Source organism: Trichechus manatus, unplaced genomic scaffold (genome assembly GCF_000243295.1).
Source record: "Trichechus manatus latirostris isolate Lorelei unplaced genomic scaffold, TriManLat1.0 scaffold00207, whole genome shotgun sequence".
Classification (NCBI taxonomy): Eukaryota; Metazoa; Chordata; class Mammalia; order Sirenia; family Trichechidae; genus Trichechus; species Trichechus manatus.
In genome coordinates this window covers 280,966-302,491 of record NW_004444143.1, presented here as the reverse complement: position 1 = coordinate 302,491, position 21,526 = coordinate 280,966, and the positions used below count along the sequence as shown (strand labels likewise).

General features: G+C 39.2%; 1 protein-coding gene across 2 annotated transcripts in view; it reads right to left on the bottom strand.

Annotated features, from left to right (window-relative positions):
• Positions 1-16,120: 16,120 nt before the first annotated feature.
• The window catches only part of ZNF793 (zinc finger protein 793), an 83,109-nt gene continuing 77,703 nt past the window's right edge, over positions 16,121-21,526 (bottom strand). The window contains exon 5 of one of the 2 annotated variants that reach the window (XM_023742253.1): positions 16,121-19,104. In XM_023742253.1, the coding sequence (XP_023598021.1) occupies positions 18,556-19,104 (549 nt within the window). In that variant the 3' untranslated portion in view covers positions 16,121-18,555. Of the gene's footprint in view, positions 19,539-21,526 lie in introns of both variants that reach the window. The other variant, XM_023742252.1, reaches the window with a different exon arrangement.

The window sequence follows — 21,526 nt, the reverse complement described above, 5'->3', positions numbered from 1 at the left end:
CTTGGGCTAATATTTTCCTTGTGTCTTTGGTGTTCTTCGTTCTCCTTTGCTCCAAGTGAGTTGGGACCAATTGATGCATCTTAGATGGCCACTCGCAAGCTGGAACTGCTCCTAACACAGTAAGTATTTAGTGGATGTTGGCCAATATTTAAATATGTTCATTATTATTTGTTTAGAGGACTTTAACCATGTTATACACCTTAGTTGACATCAGAGAATTCATAATGAGAAAGAATAGAGCGTAATACTTGTTGGAAACCTCACCAACACTTGTACCTTATACAGCATGTAGAGTTTTTAGAAAACAAACAACTAAGAAATAGAAATCAAGAAGGTATGGTTGAATCGGCCTACATTCGTACCTCATCCGTGATGCTGCACAAAAAGTTCATACCAGTTCAAAAATGTATTTACATAATGATAGTTAAAAACACAGTTGTCAAAAACAATATTATTATAAATATTATTTAAAAGGTCAGGAAATTTTACTCAACAATTTCTCAAAAAAAGAAAATATGTAGGTGACATTCTTTTCTAGAATGGGAAAAATATTAAGATAGCCAACAAATATCTGAATATCCATAATACGTCTCTGAATACCATGAGGTAATAAGGAAATCCCTGGATTATGATGTATTTTTAAATGAATGAAAATGAGCATATTATGTAGAAAAACCTGAGGATTGGCAACCAGATGTATATTCAGACAAAAATGTATTGTCTAATAGGCATTTTGTTGTTGTTCAGTGCCGTTGAGTTGGTTCTGACTCATAATGACCCCATGTACGACAGAATGAAACACTGCCCAGTCCTGCACCTTCCTCACGATCATTGTTATGCTTGAGCCCATTGTTGCAGCCACTGTGTCAGTCCATCTCATTGAAGGTCTTCCTCTTTTTTTGCTGACCCTCTACCAAGCTTGATGTCCTTCTCCAGGGACTGATCCCTCCTGATGTCCAAAGTATGTGAGATGTAGTCTCACCATCCTTGCTTCTGAGGAGCATTCTGGCTGTACTTCCAAGACAGATTTGTTCATTCTTTTGGCAGTCCATGGTATATTCTGTATTCTTCAGCAACACCACAATTCAAAGATGTCAGTTCTTCAGTCTTTCTTATTCATTGTCCAGCTTTTGCATGCATATGAGGCAACTGAAAACATCATGGCTTGGGTCAGGTGCACCTTAGTCTTCAAGGTGACATATTTTCTTTTTAACACTTTAAAGAGGTCTTTTGCAACAGACTTGCCCAGTGCAGTGCATCTTTTGATTTCTTGACTGCTGCTTCCACGGTTGTTGATTATGGATTCAAGTAAAATGCATCTAAATTGGAAAGGAAGAAGTAAAATTAGATCTGTTCACAGCTGACATGATCTAATACATAGAAAACCCTAAAGAATCTACAAAAATTATTAGAGCTAATAAATGAGTTCAGTAAAGTTGCAGGTAACATCAACATAGAAAAATCAGTAGTATTCCTATACACTGGCAATGAATAATCTAAAAATGAAACCAAGAAAATTCCATTTACAAATCAGAAAGAACAAAATAGGATAAATTTTAACCATGGAGGGGTAAATTTTGTACCTAAAACTACAAAACATTTTTGAAAGAAATTAAAGATGACCTAAATAAATGGAAATGTATCCTGTGCTCACGGATTGGAAGACTTAATATTCTTAAAATGGCAGTATTCCCCAAATTGATCTAAAAAGTCATCACAATTCCTATCAAAATTCCAACGGCCTTTTTTTGAAGAAATGGATGAGCTGATTTTAAATTTCATATAGAATCACAAGGGACCCTTAATAGCCAAAACAGTCTTTAAAAAGTAAAAGAAAGTTGGAGGATTCACATTTCCCAATTTCAAAACGTCTACAAAGCTATAGAAATCAAGATAGTGTGGTATTGGCCCATGAAGATAGTCTTATAGACCAATGGAATATAACTGAGTCCATAAATAAGCCCATATATCCATGGTCAATTGAGATTTTACAAAGGTGCAAAGACTATTCAATGGGTAAAGAGGAATCTTCAACATATGGTGTCGGGACAACTGGATAGCCACATGCAAAAGAATGAAGTTGGGCTATTCACACCATATACAAAAATAAAATGGATTAAAGATCTAAATATAAGAGCTAAAACTGTTAGAAACAGGTATAAATTTTCATGGCCTTGAATTAGGCAATGGTTTCTTTAAAATGACTCCAAATGCACAAGTAACAAAATAAATTTGACTTCATAAAAATTAAAAACTTTGTGTATCAAAGGACTCCATCAACTAATTGAAAAGGCAACAAACACAATGGGAAAAATGCAAATAATATATCTGATAAGGATCTAGTATCCAGAATATATAAAGTACACTTACAACTCAACAACAAAAAGACAATCTAATTTAAAAATGGACAAAGGACTTGAATAGACATTTCATCAAAAAAGAAATACAAATGGCCAACAAGCACATGAAAAGATAATGTCATTAGTCATTAGGGAAATGCAAACCAAAACCACAATGCAATAGGACTTCACACACACTAGGATGCCTCCAAGGAAAACCAGTTAATACGATTAATATTCAAATTTCTGCACCAACCACTAAGGCAAAAATTGAGGAAACTGAAGATTTTTACCAACTTCTGCAGTCTGAAATTGATCCAACATGCAGTCAAGATGCATTGATAATTACTGGTGATTGGAATGCAAAAGTAGGTAACAAAGAAGAAGGATTGGTAGCTGGGAAATATCCCCTTGGTGAGAGAAACCACGCCAGAGATTGCATGATAGAATTTTGCAAGACCAACGACTTCTTCATTGCAAGTACCTTTTTTCAACAACACGTGAACCTCACTGGATAGAAAACACAAGAATCAAATCAACTACATCTGTGGAAAGAAACTATGGAGAAGCTCAATATCATCAGTCAGAATAAGGCCAGAACAGACCATCAATTGCTCATACGCAAGTTCAAGTCAGAGCTGAAGAAAATTAGAACAAGTCCACAAGAGCCAAAATACAACCTTGAGTGTATCCCACATGAATTTAGAGACCATCTCAAGAATAGATTTGATACATTGAACACTAATGACAAGTCCAGATGAGTTGTGGAATGACATCAAGGGCATCATACATGAAGAAAGCAAAAGGTCATTAAAAAGACAGTAAAGAAACAAAAGACCTAAATGGATGTCAGAAGAGATTCTGAATCTTAGTCCTGAATGTCGAGTAGCTAAAGCAAATGGAAGAAGAAATGATTAAATAAAAGAGCAGAACAGAAGATTTCGAAGGGTGACTCGAGAAGACAAAGCAAAGTATTTTAATGATATGTGCAAAGACCTGGAGTTAGAAAACCAAAAGGGAAGAACACACTCGGCATTTCACAAGCGAAAGAACTGAAGAAAAAAATCCAAGCATCGAGTTGCTATTTTGAAGGATTCTATGGGCAAAATATTGAATGACACAGGAAGCATCAAAAGAAGATGGAAGGAATACACAGAGTCACTATACTAAAAAGAATTGGACATTCAACCATTTCAGGAGGTAGCATATGATCAAGAAGCGATGGTACTGAAGGAAGAAGTCCAAGCTGCACGGAAGGCATTGGCGAAAAACAAGCCTCCAGGAATTGACAGAAAGAATACCAATTGAAATGTTTCAACAAATGGATGCAGCGCTGGAGGTGCTCACTAGTGTATACCAATAAATTTGGAAAACTACCTGGCCATCTGACTGAAAGAGATCCATATTTATGCCTATTCCAAACAAAGGTGATGCAACAGAATGCAGAAGTTATTGAACAATATCATTAATATCACACACAAGTAAAATTGTGTTGAAGATCATTCAAAATCGGTTGCAGCAGTACATTGACAGGGAACTGCCAAAAGTTCAAGCCAGATTCAGAAGAGGATGTGAAACGAGAGATATCATGGCTGATGTCAAATGAATATCAGCTGAAAGGGAATACCAGAAGTTTACCTGTGTTTTGTTGACTATGCAAAAGCATTCGACTGTGTGGATCATATCAAATTATGGATAACATTGTGAAGAATGGGAATTCCAGAACACTTAATTTGTGCCCATAAGGAACCTGTACATAGACCAAGAGACAGTTGTTCACACAGAACAAGGGGATACTGCGTGGTTTAAAGTCAGGAAAGGTGTGCATCATGGTTATATCCTTTTGCCATACTTATTCAATCTATTATGCTGAGCAAATAATCCGAGAAGCTGGACTGTATGAAGAAGAATGCGGCATCAGGATTGAGGAAGACTCATTAATAACTTGCAATATGCAGATGACACAACCTTTCTTGCTGAAAGTGAGGAGGACTTGAAGCACTTATTGATGAAGATCAAAGACCACAGCCTTCACTATGGATTGCACCTCAACATAAAACAAAAATTCTCATAACTGGACCAATAAGCAACATGATAAATGGAAAAAAGATTGAATTTGTAAAGGATTTCATTTTACTTGGCTCCACAATCAACACCCATGGCGGCAGCAGTCAAGAAATCAAACAAAATATTGCCTGGGCAAATCTGCTGTAAAAAACTCTTTAAAGTATTGAAAAGATGTTACCATGAGATCTAAGGTGTGCCTGACCCAAGCTATGGTGTTTTCAGTTGCTTCATATGCATGTGAAAGCTGGACAATGAGTAAAGAAGACCAAAGAAGAATTGATGCCTTTGAATATGGTGTTGGCAAAGAATACTGAATAAGACATGGACTGGCAGAAGAATGAACGAATCTGTCTTGGAAGAAGTACAACCAGAGTTCTCCTTGGAAGCAAGGATGACAACATCAATATATTTATTCATTTGCTTAATCCTGCAATACAGACAAAATAGTTCTGTAATTGCTACATCCATGTCACTAACAACAACAAACCCACTAGGTAAAGTTAAAAATTTCTTTACATTTATTTATTGTCCTCAGAGAGTGAACCATCAAAAATCACCTAATCATGGGAGGAAATCATATATCTGATAAGGGTGTAGTATCCAGAATATATAAAGAAATCTTACTACTCAACAATAAAAAGACAAAACCCGAATTGAAAAATGGGCAGATAACTTGAATATCCAAAGAAGATATACATATATATGGCCAACAAGCACATGAAAATATCTTCAAAGTCATTAGTCACCAGGGAAATCCATATCAAAACCACAGATATCATTTCACACCCACCAGAATGGTTATAATTTTTTAAAATTACAATAAAATAACAAGTGGTGTCAAGGATGTGCAGAAATTGGAACCCTCATACATTGCTGGTAGGAATATAAAATGGTGCAGCCAGGATGGAAAACAGTTTGTAGGTTCCTCAGTAAGTTAAACAGAATTGCTATATGACGCAGCCATTCCATTCCTAGGTATATATCCAAAAAAATGGAAAACAGGTGTTCAGTCATAAGCTTGTAACAGAATGTTCATAGCAGTCCTATTCACAATAGCCAAAAAGTGGAAACAACCCAAATGTCTATCAACTATATAGCTAAGCAAAATATAGTATATCCATACAATGGACTATTATTCAGCCGTACAAAGAAATGTGGTACTGATGCATGCTACAACATGGGAAAACATTTTGTTAAAAGTAAAAGAAGCTAGACACAAAAGGCCACATGCTGTATTACTCCATTTATATGAACTAACAGAATAGGCAAATCCATAGAGACAGAAAGCAGATTAGTAGTTGCCAAGGGGTGGGGGTGGGGGAGAATGGAGATGGACTGCTTAATGGGTTCGGGGTTTCCTTTTAGGGTGATGAAAATGTTCTAGAACTAGATAGAGGTGATGGTTGCATAACACTGTGCATGTACTAAATGCCACTGAATTGTACATTTTAAAATGCTTAAAATGGTGAATTGTATGCTATGTGTATTTTACCACAGTGAAAAATTCACCTAACTGCCAATACCTTTGGATCTAGGTCCCCCATCCCATCTCAGAGACTACTCTCCTCCCTAATTCCTTGACTGCAGATACTTGACCCACTAGGACACCCATACCAAATTATAGGTCCTCCTTGGCCCCCTGAATCAATGAAAACCAAATATCTACACCTAATCACTCCTTGAACCCCTTTATCACTAAATCCCAGAGACCACCCTCATTTACCCCTACTTTCTAAACTCCAGATTCCTGCCACCCAATTCCAGATGTCAGTCACTTTCACCCCATCCCTGTACCACTTCACTGAGTGAGCCCACACGTTGCCATGTTTTCCTTAAAGGACACCTGCCTTCTGGTGTTCAGGCATGATGCTCAGGCTTCTGAGGCTGCAGTTGCCCCTCTATGGTAGAGGATGCTGGGTAGGTGGATTTGTGATTGTGAATAGAAGTAGCTGCATCCATGGAGCTGTTTCTCTCTGAGAATGGCCATTTGCAAAGATGTTTCCTACAACTCCCAAACCATCCTTTTCTGGAACACAGCTTTTGGCTATTCTCAGTAAGAATACACGATTGACATCTACCTGATCCCAGCCTTTCTGCAGGGACACCAGCTCCAGTGTCACCACTTCTATAGCAACACAGCTGTCCATCTCTCCTCTTGACCAACTTGAAGCCCTTCAACCGGTTATTATCGGAAGATGGCAGAGTAGAGAGCACCACTATTTTTGAGGAGGTGCCATAAAGCTTAGATTCCACTTAGGGGTGGGGGAAACCAGAGAAGCCACGGCAGGGGGGTTCCTTCCGATAAACACAGAAGGCACTGTTGTGCTAGCTTGTTGGGGTCTGGAAAGATGCCCTGCATGGACATACTTGGGAAGGGCAGAGTGAAGGGCAAGGAGCCACAGTTAGGGGAAGTGTGGCTCCGGTGGCACTTATTGGACTCCTGGTCTATAGACACTACAGTGGAGGTGATTGAATCCTAGGGTGGCAGGGGCCAAGTGGCAGCACTTAATTGCCAAAGACAAAGTGGGTGTGGTTACTGTAATGGACAACAGAGTCAAAGCAGTAATCAGAATAGTCTGACTTGCATGGACTTACGATATTGGCTACTCAGTCAGAGTGTCCCTAAGAGTGAAATAGGTGGGAAATCTAAATATTTACAGATCTTTTCAAGCAGAAGAATTGTAGGTCAAGTGAACGGCAGTCTAACTTGAATTGCCAAAAGAGTCATGGCCCCTCGATCAATTCCCAGACTTGAGCCAGTTTACAGACCCGCAGACCCTTGCATTAAGGAAAGGCCAGGTCCGTTTGAGGAAAGACCCACTACACTGCCAAAAATGTATAATGTTACTCTTTCTTCCAGCCTTCCCCAAAGGGATTTATGGCTTTTATGAGAGTGACTGTACATTGGGGAAAAGGAAATAAGGCTTTTCAGGGATTACTGGACACTGGCTCTGAACTAATATAACTCCTGGAGACCCAAAACATCACTATGGCCACCAGTCAGGGTAGGGGCAAATGGAGGTTAGGTTATTAATGAAATCTTAAGTCAGGTATGTCTCACAGTGGGTTCCCGAACTCATTATGTAGTATGTTCCCCAGTTCCAGAATGTATAATTGGAATAAACATATTCAGTAGCTGGCAGAACCCCCACAATGGATCCCTGACATTTGCAGTAAGGACTATTATGATTGGAAAGGCCAAGTAGAACCCGTTAGAACTGCCCCTGCCTAGGAAAGTAGTAAACAAAAAGCAATACCACATTCCTGGAGGGATTGAAGAAATTAATGCCACCATCAAGGACTTGAAGGATGCAGGGGTGGTGATTCCCACCACATCCCCATTCAACTTGCATATTTGGACTATGCAGAAAAGATGGATCTTGGAGAATTACAGTGGATTATGATAAACTTAACCAGGTGGTGACTCCAATTGCAGCTGCATATGTGGTTTCATTGCTTGAGTAATTTAATACATTTCCTGGTACCTGGTATGCAGGTATTGACCTGGTCAATGTCTTTTTCTTGACTCCTTTTCCTAAAGTTCATCAGAAGGAGGTGGGGCCAAGGTGGTGGAGTAGTCAGATGCTTCTTGTGGTCCCTCTTACAACAAAGAGGAGAAAAAACAAGTGAATCAATTATATATGACAATCTAGAAGCCCTGAACATCAAAGGCAAAGTTGAGGAATTGGACTGAGTGGCGGGGGAGGGAGAGACGGTTCAGAAGCAGCGAGGAGTTGCCAGACCTGACCCGGTGGGAACAAGCATCCTGCAGGCTGGATCGGCTGGTGTGCACAGTGAGGCAAGTAGTGGTGCTGGGAATGTGTTTTCCACATCGGGAGAGACCGAGCGGTGGAGAGTCTGCTCAACCCTCCAGAACCAGTGAGAAGCGGCACTCAATCAGCAAAAGATAAATACATGCATCTAACCTACAGCGGGGATTAAAAAACACCCTCTTTGGGAAGAAACTCTCTCATTTACCTCCCCCTCCCCTCTCTGCACTGGGTCCAGGTCAGCTTCAGCGATTGCTGTGTCCCTTGGACCAGAAGTAGGACCCATCGTGCACCCTGAGCCATTCTCCCGGCTTTGGATAGGGAACAAGTTAACAAAAGGAAAAAATAATCTGCCAGCTCCCCTAAGCCGGGAACTGAAGGCAGGCACACCTCCTTTGACTAGGCACAGGTATATGGGTTCCATGAACTTTGAATGCCTTTCAGCCCTGCATACACATGTGTGGACTCGTTTCAATAGCATAGGCCCTCATTAGCACAACAGGGTATATACTTGAAGCTTAATTTCAACTGTATCAGCTATAAGGTGGAGTGGTCAGTTTGTGACATTTGCGATTGCTCTGCCCATTAAGCAGGGTCCTCACCTAGCCACATCAGGGGCCTGAGGACTGGTGGCTCCACCTATGCCACGTAGTCACCTGTGACAGGCGTCCAAGAATAAGTGGTCCCTCCCAGTCCTTACAGCCAACAGCATTGGGTGCCCATAGTCTGGCTGCCAAACCCACCCACCTACACACTTTAGGGAACAGGGACACACTTTCCTCCCATTCAGGCAACTGTCATCCCCCTGCCTCACTCCATGTGTGATCCCTTACTGCAGTCAGATACCTGTGCCTACTCCAATCACCCCTGCCTGTCTAGGACTGTAGGTGAGAGCCTGCACTACACACTTGGTGACTGACTACCGGGACACCTTAGCTGACTCCATATAAGAAAAGTAAACAGACTCTTGGGCTTGCATACCTAGTAACAGCTCTAACCACGTGGTGACAGGACATGAGAGCTTCGAAGGCACCAATATTCAAAATACCTTACACAAGTCTCCTATTTGGACATATCAAAACAAAACAAAACAAGAAGCTAGGACACAGTAAGCAAACAAAATAAATATAACTTATTGATGGCTCAGACAGCAGTCAATATCAAATCACATATAGAGGTAGAACATGATGGCTTCAGCAAGCATCCAAAACAAAGAATGAAAAAATCTTCCAGAGGAAGAGAACTTCTTGGAATTACTGGAGGTAGAGTTCAAAAGATTAATATACAGAGCTTTTCAAGATATTAGGAAGGAGATCATGCAAAACTCAGAACAATCAAAGGAACATACAGACAAAGCAACAGCGGAACTTAAGAAGGTTATACAAGAGCATAATGACAAATTTAACAGGCTGCAAGAATCCATAGAGAGACAGCAAACAGAAATCCAAAAGATTAACAATTTCAGAATTAGACAACTAAAGATCATCAGAAACAGTTTGCCTTCAGCTGGCAAGGCCAGCAATAGACCCTCACTGTCCTACATGAGGGGTATCTCAACTCTCCTGCCCTATGTCATCATTAGTTCACAGGACCTTGATTGCCTTTCCCTTCTACAAGATGTCACACTGGTCCCTTACATTGATGACATTATCCTGATTGGACCTAGCAAGGAAGAAGTATCAACGACTAAACTTATTGGCAAGACAATTGTGTACCAGAGGGTGGGAAATGAACCAGACAAAAATCCAGGTGCTTTCCACCTCAGTGAAATTTCTAGAGGTTCAGTGATGTGGGGCATGTCAAAGTACTCCTTCTAAGGTGAAGGATAAGTTGTTGCATCTGGCCATTCCTACAACTAAAAAGGAGGCAAATGCCTGCTGGGCCTCTTTGGATTTTGCAGGCAGCATATCCCTCATTTAAGTGTGCTACACTCCAAGCCTATTTACCAAGTGATTCAAAAAGCTGCTAGTTTTGAGTGGGGCTCAGAACAAGAGAAGGATCTTTCTCTTGGATCATTATGACCTGGCTAATCCAATGATGCTTGAAGTGTCAATGGCAGATAGAGATGCTATTTGGAGTCTTTGGCAGGACCCTATTGGTGAATCACAGCACAAAACCTTAGGATTTTGGAGGAAAACCATGTCATCCTCTGAAGACAACTACTGTCCTTTTGAGAAACAGTTTTTAGTTTGTTACTGGGCCTTAGTAGAGACTGAATGCTTAACCATGAACCAGTAAGTTACTATGTGGCCTGAGCTGCCCATCATGAACTAGGTGTTGTCTGACCCAGAGTCATAAATTTGGATGTGCACAGCAACACTCTATCATCAAATGGAAGTGGTATGTATGAGATAGGGCTCGAGCAGGCCCTGAAGACACTAGTTACATGAGGAAGTGGCCCAAATGCCCATGGTCTGCACTTGTCACATTAACTTCCCTCTCCAACTGCACCTATGGTCTCATGGGGGAATTCCTTATGACTGGTTGACAAAGAGAAAACTTGTGCCTGGTTTACAGATGGTTCTGTGTGATATTCAGGCACTACTGAAAAGTGGACAGCTGCAGCACTGCAGCCACTTTCTGGGACTTCCCTGAAGGACAGTGGTGAAGGGAAATCCTCCCAGTGGGCAGAACTTTGAGCAGTGCACCTAGTTATTTTGCTTGGAAGGGGAAATGGCCAGACGTGTGATTGTATACTGATTCATCAGATGTGACCAATGGTTTGGCTGGATGGACAGGGACTTGGAAAGAACATAATTGGAAAATTGGAGACAAGGAGTTATGGGGAAGAGGTATGTCAGTAGACCTCTCTGAATGGGCCAAAGAAGTGAAGACATTTGTGTCTCATGTGAATGCTCACCGACGACCTCAGCAAGGAGGATTTTAGCAATCAAGTGGATAGGATGACATGTTCTGTGGATACCAGTCTCTTTCCCCAGCCATTCTTGTCGTTGCCCAATGGGCTCATGAACAAAGTGGCCAGCGTGGCAGGGATGGAGTTATGCATAGGCTCAGCAGCATGGACTTCCACTCATCAAGGCCAATTTGGCCAAAGCCACTGCTGAGTGCCCAAAGTGCCAGCAGTAGATAAAAAAATCAAACCAAACCCATTGCTGTCAAGTTGATTCTGACTCACAGCAACCCTACAGGACAGGGTAGAACTGCCCCATTGAGTTTCCAAGGAGCACCTGGTGGATTCGAACTGCTGACCTTAGGGTTAAGCAGCCATAGTACTTAACCACTACACCACCAGGGTATCCCAGCAGTAGATACCAACCCTGAATCCCCAATATGGCATCATTCTTCGGGCCTTTTAGCCAGCAACCTGGTGGCAGGTTGATTACATTGGACCACTTCCATCATAAAAAGGGCAGCATTTTGTTCTTACTGCAATAAGACAGTTACTCTGGATAAGGATTTGCCTTCCCTGCACACAATGCTTCTACCAAAACTACCATCTGTGAACTTACAGAATGCCTTATCCACCATCACAGCATTGCCTTGGATCAAGAAACTCACTTCACAGCAAATCAAGTGTGGCAATAGGGCTATGCTCATGGAATTTACTCATTTTACCATGTTCTCCATCATCCTGAAGCAGCTGGCTTGATAGAACGATAGAATGGTCTTTAAAGACTCAATTATGGTGCCAGCTAGGTGGAAATACCTTACAGGGATGGGGTAATCTCCAGGAGGCTGTATATGCTCTCAATCGGCATCGAATAGATGGTGCTGTTTCTCCTATAGCCAGGATCCACTGGTACAGAAATCAAGGGGTGGAAATGAGAGCAGCACCACTATTACCCTAGTGACCCACTCACAAAATTTTTGCTACCTGTCCCCACGAAACCCTACGCTCTGATGATCTAGAGGTCTTAGTTCCAAAGGGAAGAATGCTCTTACGATGAGACACACCACTGATTCTATTGTACTGGAAGTTAAGGATGCCACCCAGCCACTTTGGCATCCTCAGGCCTCTGAATCAATGGGCATAGGGGTTTGCCATATTGGCTGGTGTGATTGATCCTGATTACCAAGAGGAAATTGGACTGTTATTACACAATGGAGGTAAAGAAGAGTATGTCTGGAATACAGGAGATCCCTTAGGGTGTCTCTTACTACTACCATGCCCTGTGATTAAAGTCAATGGAAAACTATAACAAACCAATTCAGATAGGACTACTAATGACCCAGACATTTCAAGAATCAAGGTTTAGGTTACCCCACCAGGCAAAGAATGACGACCAGCTGAGGTGCTTGCTAAGGGCAAAGGGAATATAGAATATGTAGTGGAAGAAGGTAGTTCTAAATACCAGCTACAACCACGCAACCAGTTGCAGAAATGAAGACAGTAATTGTTATATTTCTCCCGTTTTACGTGTGTGTGTATATGTATATCAAATATATACATTACATAGCAAATATATTTTCTTCCCTCCCTTAACCCATTACTTATTATAAAATACAAGCTGTATAAGGGGCTAGTGTGTTTTCAGTTGTTGCATGTTGTATCATGTTAGGCACAAGTATGACTTTATAATTGTCTTTATTTGGAGATTATTTATGGCTTAAGACGTGTATAGGTGCCAGTGTGACAAGGGATGGACTGTGAGGGTTAATGTTATGTGTCATCTTGGCTAGGCTATGATTCTATGATTTGTGATTTGGCAGTCACTGTGTAATCACCTTTCATTTTGTGAGCTGATGTGAGCATCCAATCAGTCAAAAGGGGAATTTCGTTGGGGGGTGTATCCTACCACCTGTATATAAATGTTCTGGCAAAGCTCGCTTTCTCGACCCTGCACTCTTTTTGCCACCTGACCTCCAGTTCTTGGAACATAAGCCCCCGGCCATGGAACCGGGATCGACCAGCACAGTGATGAGGTGGTGGAACCCGATTCCGTGTGTTTCCTAAGCTGCGGACTTAGGGTTTTTTTTTTTCCTCCTCGAGGATCCAGGTCGACCAGATATTTCTCTTTGGGTCTCGGACCCACCTCCCCCATACTTTGACATCCATATTGGATACAAACTCTTTTCCTTGCTGGAACAAGCTGCTATGTTGTGAGCTGTACTTTTAAAAGGCCAATGTGGCCAGGAACTGAGGGTGCCCTCTGACCCATAGAAACTGTGATGTAATAAATGTATGTTGTTGTAAGTTACTAAGTTTGTGGTAATTTGTTAGGTAGCAATAGAAACTAATATACCTGGGTTACAAAAGTTAAAGACCAATGTCCACTATTGTCATAATTCAGTGTTTCTCATTCCTTCCTGTTATTCCATGAAGAGGCTATTTTGGACAATGATCAGAGGTGTGATCCATATCAGCAGCCCACCCTTGGTGGCCCACCAGAATGATTGGGGATGCCTCAACCCTCTGCCAGAGCTACTAAAACAATTTCTGGGGCTGGGGCCCATTAATACATATTTTTTAAAAAACTCTGCAGAGTATCTCGTCCAAGATATGTATTAACTACAAAGGGAAAAAAACCTTTATAAGTGGAATAATCGGCAGTAACCACCTCAACCAAGTGATCGTTAACATCACCAGTAAGACGTATCAATATGTATCCTCTGATATGTTGCACTTCTGTGGTATTATTGCCAAAAATGTAGAACCTCAATATAATCATGACAAAACATTGGCTACAGCCCAAATTGAGAGATATTCTATAAAATAACCTGCCAGTGTCCTCCAAAATGAGCCCTGGTGGAGTAGTGGTTAAGAGCTCGGCTGCTATCCAAAAGGTTAGCAGTTCGAATCCACCAACCGTTCCTTAGAGACCCTGTGGGGCAATTCTACTCTGTCCTATAGGGTCGCTATGAGTCGGAATCGACTGGGCTGCAAATGGTTTGCTTTTTTTCTTTTTCTTTTGATTTAGCCTCCAAAAGTGTGTTAAGTCATGAAAGACAAGAAAAGACTGAGGAACCACTACAGATTGGAGGAGATGAAAGAAAAATAACAACTAAATGTAATGTGGGATCCCAAGCTGGATCATGGGCTACTTAAAGATCATGAGTGAGAAAAACCAGTGAAATTTCAGTAAGTTCTATAGTTTAATTACTAGTATTATGTCAATGTTAATTTCCTGGTTTTGATAATTGAACCATGGTTATATAAGATGTTAACATTAAGGAAAGCAGAGTGAGGGATATATGAGAACTCTTTGTTTTGCAACTTTTCTGTAAGTCTAAAATTATTTCATAGTAAATACAAACAAAAAACCTCTACTTGAGGGTTTCTCAAGGTCTTTACTTTTATTCTTCAAATCTACATGTTTTCCCCTTACTTTGGGGCTATCACCAGGATTGGGCTGGGGGAGAGGCAGAAGACCACACCAGTGTCATCTTGTCAGAAAATAGAAATATTTGCAAGGCTTCATGCATTTTGAAATGTTTTCCCCTTTTATTTTGTTTTTCAAATTACAAAAGTAATATATGTAGTAACAAGTAAAACAATACAAAGATATTTAAATAAAACAACTGCTTACATTTCTCTTCCCCGCCAAGGTAACCAATGTTAACACCTTGGTGTGTATCCTCCCACTTTCTCTTTGTTCATATAAACATACACATGCATATATAAACATATAGGGGTTTGTAAAAAACAATTTTAAATAGAATCATATACATTATTCTGCAATTTGGTCTTTTCAATTAACAATATACTATGAACATCCTCACAAATTATTAGAATTCTAGTTCCCCCCCCCCCCCCCCGCAAATGTCTTTACTCACACACGTGAGACATACTTTTTTTTTGGTCTAGTCATTTACATATTTTTTCCTTTGGTTTTCCTTTCCCTCTCTCTGAATCCCCCATAACCTGTATCAATCCCCCCTCAACCCAATACACTCTTCTGTACTTTTCTCCATGCATATAAAACCATACACAAATATATATGGACACACATTTATGAGTCATTAACAACTAGAGGCATTTTTGTCATTTGTTTACAAAAATGGGGTCATATGCACACTTTTCCCTGTCTTGTTTTTGACTCAAGAAAATACCGTGAACTTCCATTCAAGTCCACAAATAATCCATTTGTCCACTTTAATGGCTGTATAAACATTCTATGGAATGGCTATACCTCCCCCACCAAATTTCCCTACTGATGTACATTTATTTTGATTCCAGTGTTTTTGACATTAGGAATAATTTTACAATAAATGCCCATGTTCATCTGTCCTTTAGGTATTGGAGCTTTTATTTCTAATGGGAAGATTCCTCAAAGTGGCATTGCGGGGCCAAACTATCTGTATGTTAAGTTTTAATAGACATTGCCAAACTGCTTTTCAAAAGAGCTGTAACAATTTATGTTTCCACCAGCTGTGTATAAGAACATCCTTTGTGTCCTGCAGCAAAAACCATTCCTGCTCTTAATTTTGTCAGCCTGATTGCATAGTATTATCTCATTATAACTTTAATCTACATTCCCCAATGACTACTAAATGAGGTTAAACATTTTTGAAATGTCCATCAGCCACTTGGATTTGTTCTTCTCACAACTGTCTTTTCATTTTTTAAAAAAAATATTTTGATGTTGAGAATATACACAGTACACTAATTCAATAACTTCTACATGTACAATTCAGTGACACTGATTACATTCTTCCAATTGTGCAATCATTCTCATCCTCCTTTTCCAGGTTGTTCCTCCCTCATTAATATAAACTCACTGTCCCCTAAGTTTCCTATTTAATGAGATGCTGCTGTCAATTTGATCCCATATAGATAGATCTTAAAAGAGCACAATGCTCAAGGAAAACATTCTTTACTAGTTAAGCTAAACAATTTTGGTTTAAGAAGACTTCAGGGGATATTTTTGGTTTAAGGTATAAAGATTATCTCAGGGCAATAATTTCAGGGGTTCACCAACCTCCATGGCTCCAGAAAGTCTAGAGTCCAGGAGAATTTGAAATTCTGTTCTGCATTTTCCCCCTTCTGCTCAGGATTCTTCTATAGAATCTTTTATCAAAATGTTCAGTAGTAGTAGCTGGGTACCATCCAGTTCTTCTGGTCTCATAGGAAAAGGGTTTAGTTTAATTCCAAAGGAAATGCATTATAAATTATTAGGTGCTTATTATGATCACAGAGTAAAGCTCTTGATTTCTGTAACCTGCTTTCTTAGAAAATTATTTTTTCAACTAAAAAAAAAAATTAGTTTCCTCATTTATTGATATACAATTATACCATCAGCAAAAAGGAAGACTTTTACCTATTCTTTTACATTGTTTATACCAGTTATTTAATTTTCTCTTTTACTGCCTTCACTGGAACCTCCAAGGCAATATTTAATAGATATATTCCATAATAATAGTGATAGTGGCATCCTGATTTCCAATACTATTAAATTCCTGTTTTTTTCTAAAGAGACTCTTTAAGTGGCTACCATCTATTACAATTTAATTTATATTTTATTAGATTAGGAATGGCTGCAAATTCTTTTAAATGCCTTGTCAGCATCTATTGATAGTTCACATTTTTCTGTTATTAATTTTATTGATACATAGTAAGTCCCCAATTGTCCGACTTACAGACAACTCCTACTTGCCCTTTAATGTTATGTAAGTTTGCCCTCTCTTTGAAATGACGGAACGAACCCCTACTTGCAACAAATTCATCACAATCATCTTCACTTGCTGCACATGCAGCTTTTAAATCATTGAAAAGACTCCGAGCCTTTTCTTGCACTAAAGGCTAAATAAGAACTGTATGTACCTGTTCTGACTAACCTACATTCGACTTAAAAACACAGGAACGGATCTCATTCATAATCCAGTGACTGCCTGTACTTCCTATTACTAAACTGGCTCTGCATTCTTGGAATAACTCTTACGTGGTTATCACAGTGTAGCTATTTGCTATTATTTTCATTACAATAATTGATTCTGTATTCATGAATGAGACTGGTCTGGAGTTCGAATTTTCCCACTATATTAGGTTTTAGTGTTAAATTTATTCTGACTTCATAAAATAAATTGGGGAGCATAGTTCATGGATTGAATATTTTAAGTAACAACTGGAATTATTCCTTCTTGAAAGGTTAGATAGAACTAATCATGAAATCATCTAGGCCTGGAACATTTTTCAATCATAGATCTTTAATCACTTTTCCAAATTCTTCAATTATAATATTCCACCAATTTTTCTACTTCATATCACAATTTCCATAACTTATATTTTGCTAGAAAAGCATCTATATCTTGTTTTAAAATATGTTGATCTAGAGTTGTATTAGGTATCTTATATCATTCTTTTACTCACTTCTATATCTATAGTTATGGCTCCTTTCTCATTCTGGATCAGGTATTTTTAAAGGGAGGCAAATCTTGAACAAGGCAGGTTCCAAGTAGCCATTTCTTTTCTTGTATGGATGACATGGCAGCTCAGGGAAGCAGAAAGACTTTTTTGAAACTTGAGATTTAGTGTCCAGGGTGTTCACAAAGAAATATAAGGAAGATAAATGGAAGTTGCTGGATTAATTTACAAAAGATAAAAGGAAAGAAAAACTCTCCTTCACTGGTCTCTGCATGAAACATTTCTGAATTATAAGATCCATAAAAAGAGTGTCCCTTCTACTAATATGTCATATTTTAAGCAACACTAAGAAAATAGGAATAGTGTACAATGTACCAGAGCCACACTACTTTTTGTCAAATAGTGAATGTGTTGAGTAATCAAGTTCACAGTATTTTGTTCTCCCAATATCAGGCTGTGAAACTCTTCCTTAGCTTTGCATTTTCAACACAAATATGTTTTTAATAAAGTGTTTCGCTGAGTTAATAGAAGACTTATAACAAAACACTGCTTTATTACTTAGGAAAGGGCTCAATAGCAACTGCTACAGACATTAACATTTATTATGAAAATGTGGAGAAAACATAACTGGTATGTTAAAGTTATTTTAAAATAGCTGACCATGTTATTTAAATTATTATTATTATTGGCTTTTGTATATTTATGACACCAAAAGACAATGGTGATATTTAGTGTAGAAAACCTCGATGGATGGCATTCTACGTAAAATATGGCATATGTGTTTGATATTCACAATTTATGTTAAGTTCACATTTATAATTCCAAAATACAAACAGTGCTTATTACATGGCTCGCTGCAGAATGTACCATAATACACCTAAGTCTCTTCACATGTATTTTGTATTCTGTTGTCCTTCCAATGAATACATTTTTGAATTTTCATAAACCATTTCTATGGTTTATAAAGTATTTTCTATATTCTTTTCTATAAAAGTCTGTATCACAATTGGAGCATGAGTTCTGTTATGGTATGGCACACTTTGCCCGAATTCATTAAATTGCTAAGATTTCTCCTAAGGATTAATTCCACGATACACAATGAAATTGGATATCTTGCTCAAGGCTTTCCCACACTTATCAGATTTTCATTCCTACAGGCATTGTTCCTAGCATGAATTTTCTGATGTCTACTCAGGTTTGTCTTCTGGTAGAAAGCTTTGCCACATTCATTGCACCCATAGGGTTTTTCTCCTGTATGAGTTCTCCAATGTTTATTGAGACATGACTTTTGGCTAAAGGATTTCCCACATTCTCTGCAACGATAGGGTTTTTCTCCTGTGTGCATTTTTCGATGAACATTGAGGTATGATTTCTCACCAAATGACTTCCCACATTCACTGCACACAAAAGGTCTCTCTCCTGTATGTGTCCTCTGATGCTCTGTGCGGTGTGACTTTTGGGTAAAGGCTTTCCCACAAAAGAAACATTCAAAAGGTCTTACCCCAGTGTGAATTCTCTGGTGTTTAATGAGGGTTGACTTATGTGAAAAGGCTTTCCCACAGTCAGTGCATCCATATGGTTTCTCCCCAGTGTGACTTCTCTGATGCCTAATGAATTCAGACTTATAGCAAAAGGCTTTCCCACACTCACTACAGACGTGGGGTTTCTTTATAGGTGGAATCCTCTTTCGTTTATACACAAGAGAATTGGTTACTGCTGGTTTATACATAAGTGCTGGGTTATGGCTGAAAACTTTCTCACACTGAGTGCATTCCCAGGGTTTTTCTCCATTAGGTCTTCTGTCATGATTCATAAACTGTAACAACTTCCCATACCCATAATATTCATCTTGTTTTTTTGAACAGTTTCTATTAAAACCAACCAAGTTTAAATTATGCTTCAAGCTCTTTCCACATGGGTTCCAGTTACTGGGGCTTTGAATTGAAGGAAAAAGTTCAGCCCTCAGAAGAGATATTTTCCCAAACTTATTACATCCGTGGCTTCTTTCCTTGGGCAATGTTTTCTTGTTGATAAACGCACCTTGCCTCAAAAGTAGGTCTTGATGTCTTTTCCTGTGGACATCAACTTCCCAGAAGTCTTCTGGAGAAAGCACAGTGAACCATTCCTTATGAGTTTTTCTATTATTACAAACTGGAATAAAACTACTTGAGAATTGCCCTCAAATTTAAAAGGTACACAGTATATGAATAGAGAGAATGAGCTGTAACCAAGACAATGAAGGGAAGAGTGTTGTAAGGGTAAAGATTCAAAACACTGGCACAAATGAAATGGAACATCAGTTACAGAGTGCAGAGAAATAATTTTGAAGAAGATGGGATGATACTATAGAGCAGGAGTTGGCAAACTCTTTCTTAAAGGGCAGGAGAGTAAATATTTTAGGCTTTGTGGGCTAGTCTCTGTCACAATTAATTAACTATGCTATTGTCATGTAAAAACAGTCACAGACAATATGTAAACATATGGATGTGACTGTGTTCTGATAAAACCTTATTTACAAAAACAGTCAACCGACCCAGAGGCTGTAGTTTGTCGATCCCTATTATAAAGGAAAGGGGATTAAATGTCATATAGCTTCTTGCTACTCAATGTGTGATTCTCTAATAGGCAACTTCAGCCTCACCTGACAGCTTGTTAGACATGCAGAATCTCAGGCTCCACCCCAGACCTACAGAATCAGAATCTGAATTTTAACAAGATGCTCAGGTGATTCTTAAAACATTAGAGTTTGGCAAGCACTGACATAGCAGTCATCAGGGAGTTCATCATGTTGGGCTAATTAGTTACAAGACAAATGGCAGAGAGCTCTAAGGTGAACTAGATAAAAGAATGGAATCAACACTAACTAGGACTTAAAGCAGGGTTTCTTGACTTGGTAGATAGAATTCAGGGGGTTTGTGAACTTGGATAGGAAAAATATTACATCTTTATTTTTTAATATGCTCTAACTGAACCTAACATTTCTTTAGATTATGAATGTAAACAACAAAATACAGTAGTTATCAGCAGTTTCTGTGACTCTGTATTAGTTTGTGAATATGGTATTTTCTTGTCACATTATAGTGGGCAAAGACACCAGCTGTGAACAATATGTGGTCACAAAATGGATGAGCTCTTTGAGAGAGTTACACCCTGGGGAGCACAACTAAGTTTGGATGACAAAAAATGCAGCAGCTGCTTGGAAGGAAAAGGCTGGGATGAAGCCAAGGAAACCGAGGGTACAGAGCACCCAGAAACGAGGGCTCACTAGATACCTTTTTGTGGGATTTACAGTTTTTAAACAAAATTCTTGAAAGAGGAAAAAGGGTGATGAGCATAGTCAAACAAAGCAGAAATACATCCCAGAGGGTATCAGCGTATAGTGGTTTTTAGAGCACTTGTTTTGGAGCCTGACACATGAGTTCAAATCTCTGTTCTGTCCTCTACCTGCCGCATGTTTTTGGACAAGTTTTTCAATCTCTCTGTGATTGCGCTCTCATTTATAAATGGGTAAGAAGGCTGGCGACCTCACAGACGTTGTAAGGGTTAAATGAGTTGCTATATGTAAAGTGCTCAGGAAAGACTCTAGTATAACCGTGAATGTTCACTAAGCATTAGCCAATAATCCTAATACTGCTGCTGCTACTACTACAACTACTGAAAGCTGGATGATGGTAATTTCAAAGATAACACTTTGTGGAGAAGCATGAAAATGACTTGAATGTTTTTTGGTTTATATACAGTCATTCACTGCATAACATCTGTTTGGGCAACGTCCGACCACACATAAGTCCATAGTCCCATAAGGTTATAATAGAGTTCAGAAATCCTGATCGGGATTAATGCGCGTCACGAAGTAGCGCCCATTTGTTATTATGAACCATTATATGTACCTCAAATTTTTAATATAACAGGCTTTATGGGGGTTGGCTCATAACTCGGACTTTCATAACCCCAGCATTGCCTATATATAATATGGTGTTCACACAATGTCCAAATCATATAACGTCCTATTTCACAGAACGTATTGTGGGCGTTAAGTGACGCGTGACTGTAATATTTAATTGTGTGATTACAACACTATGTATAAG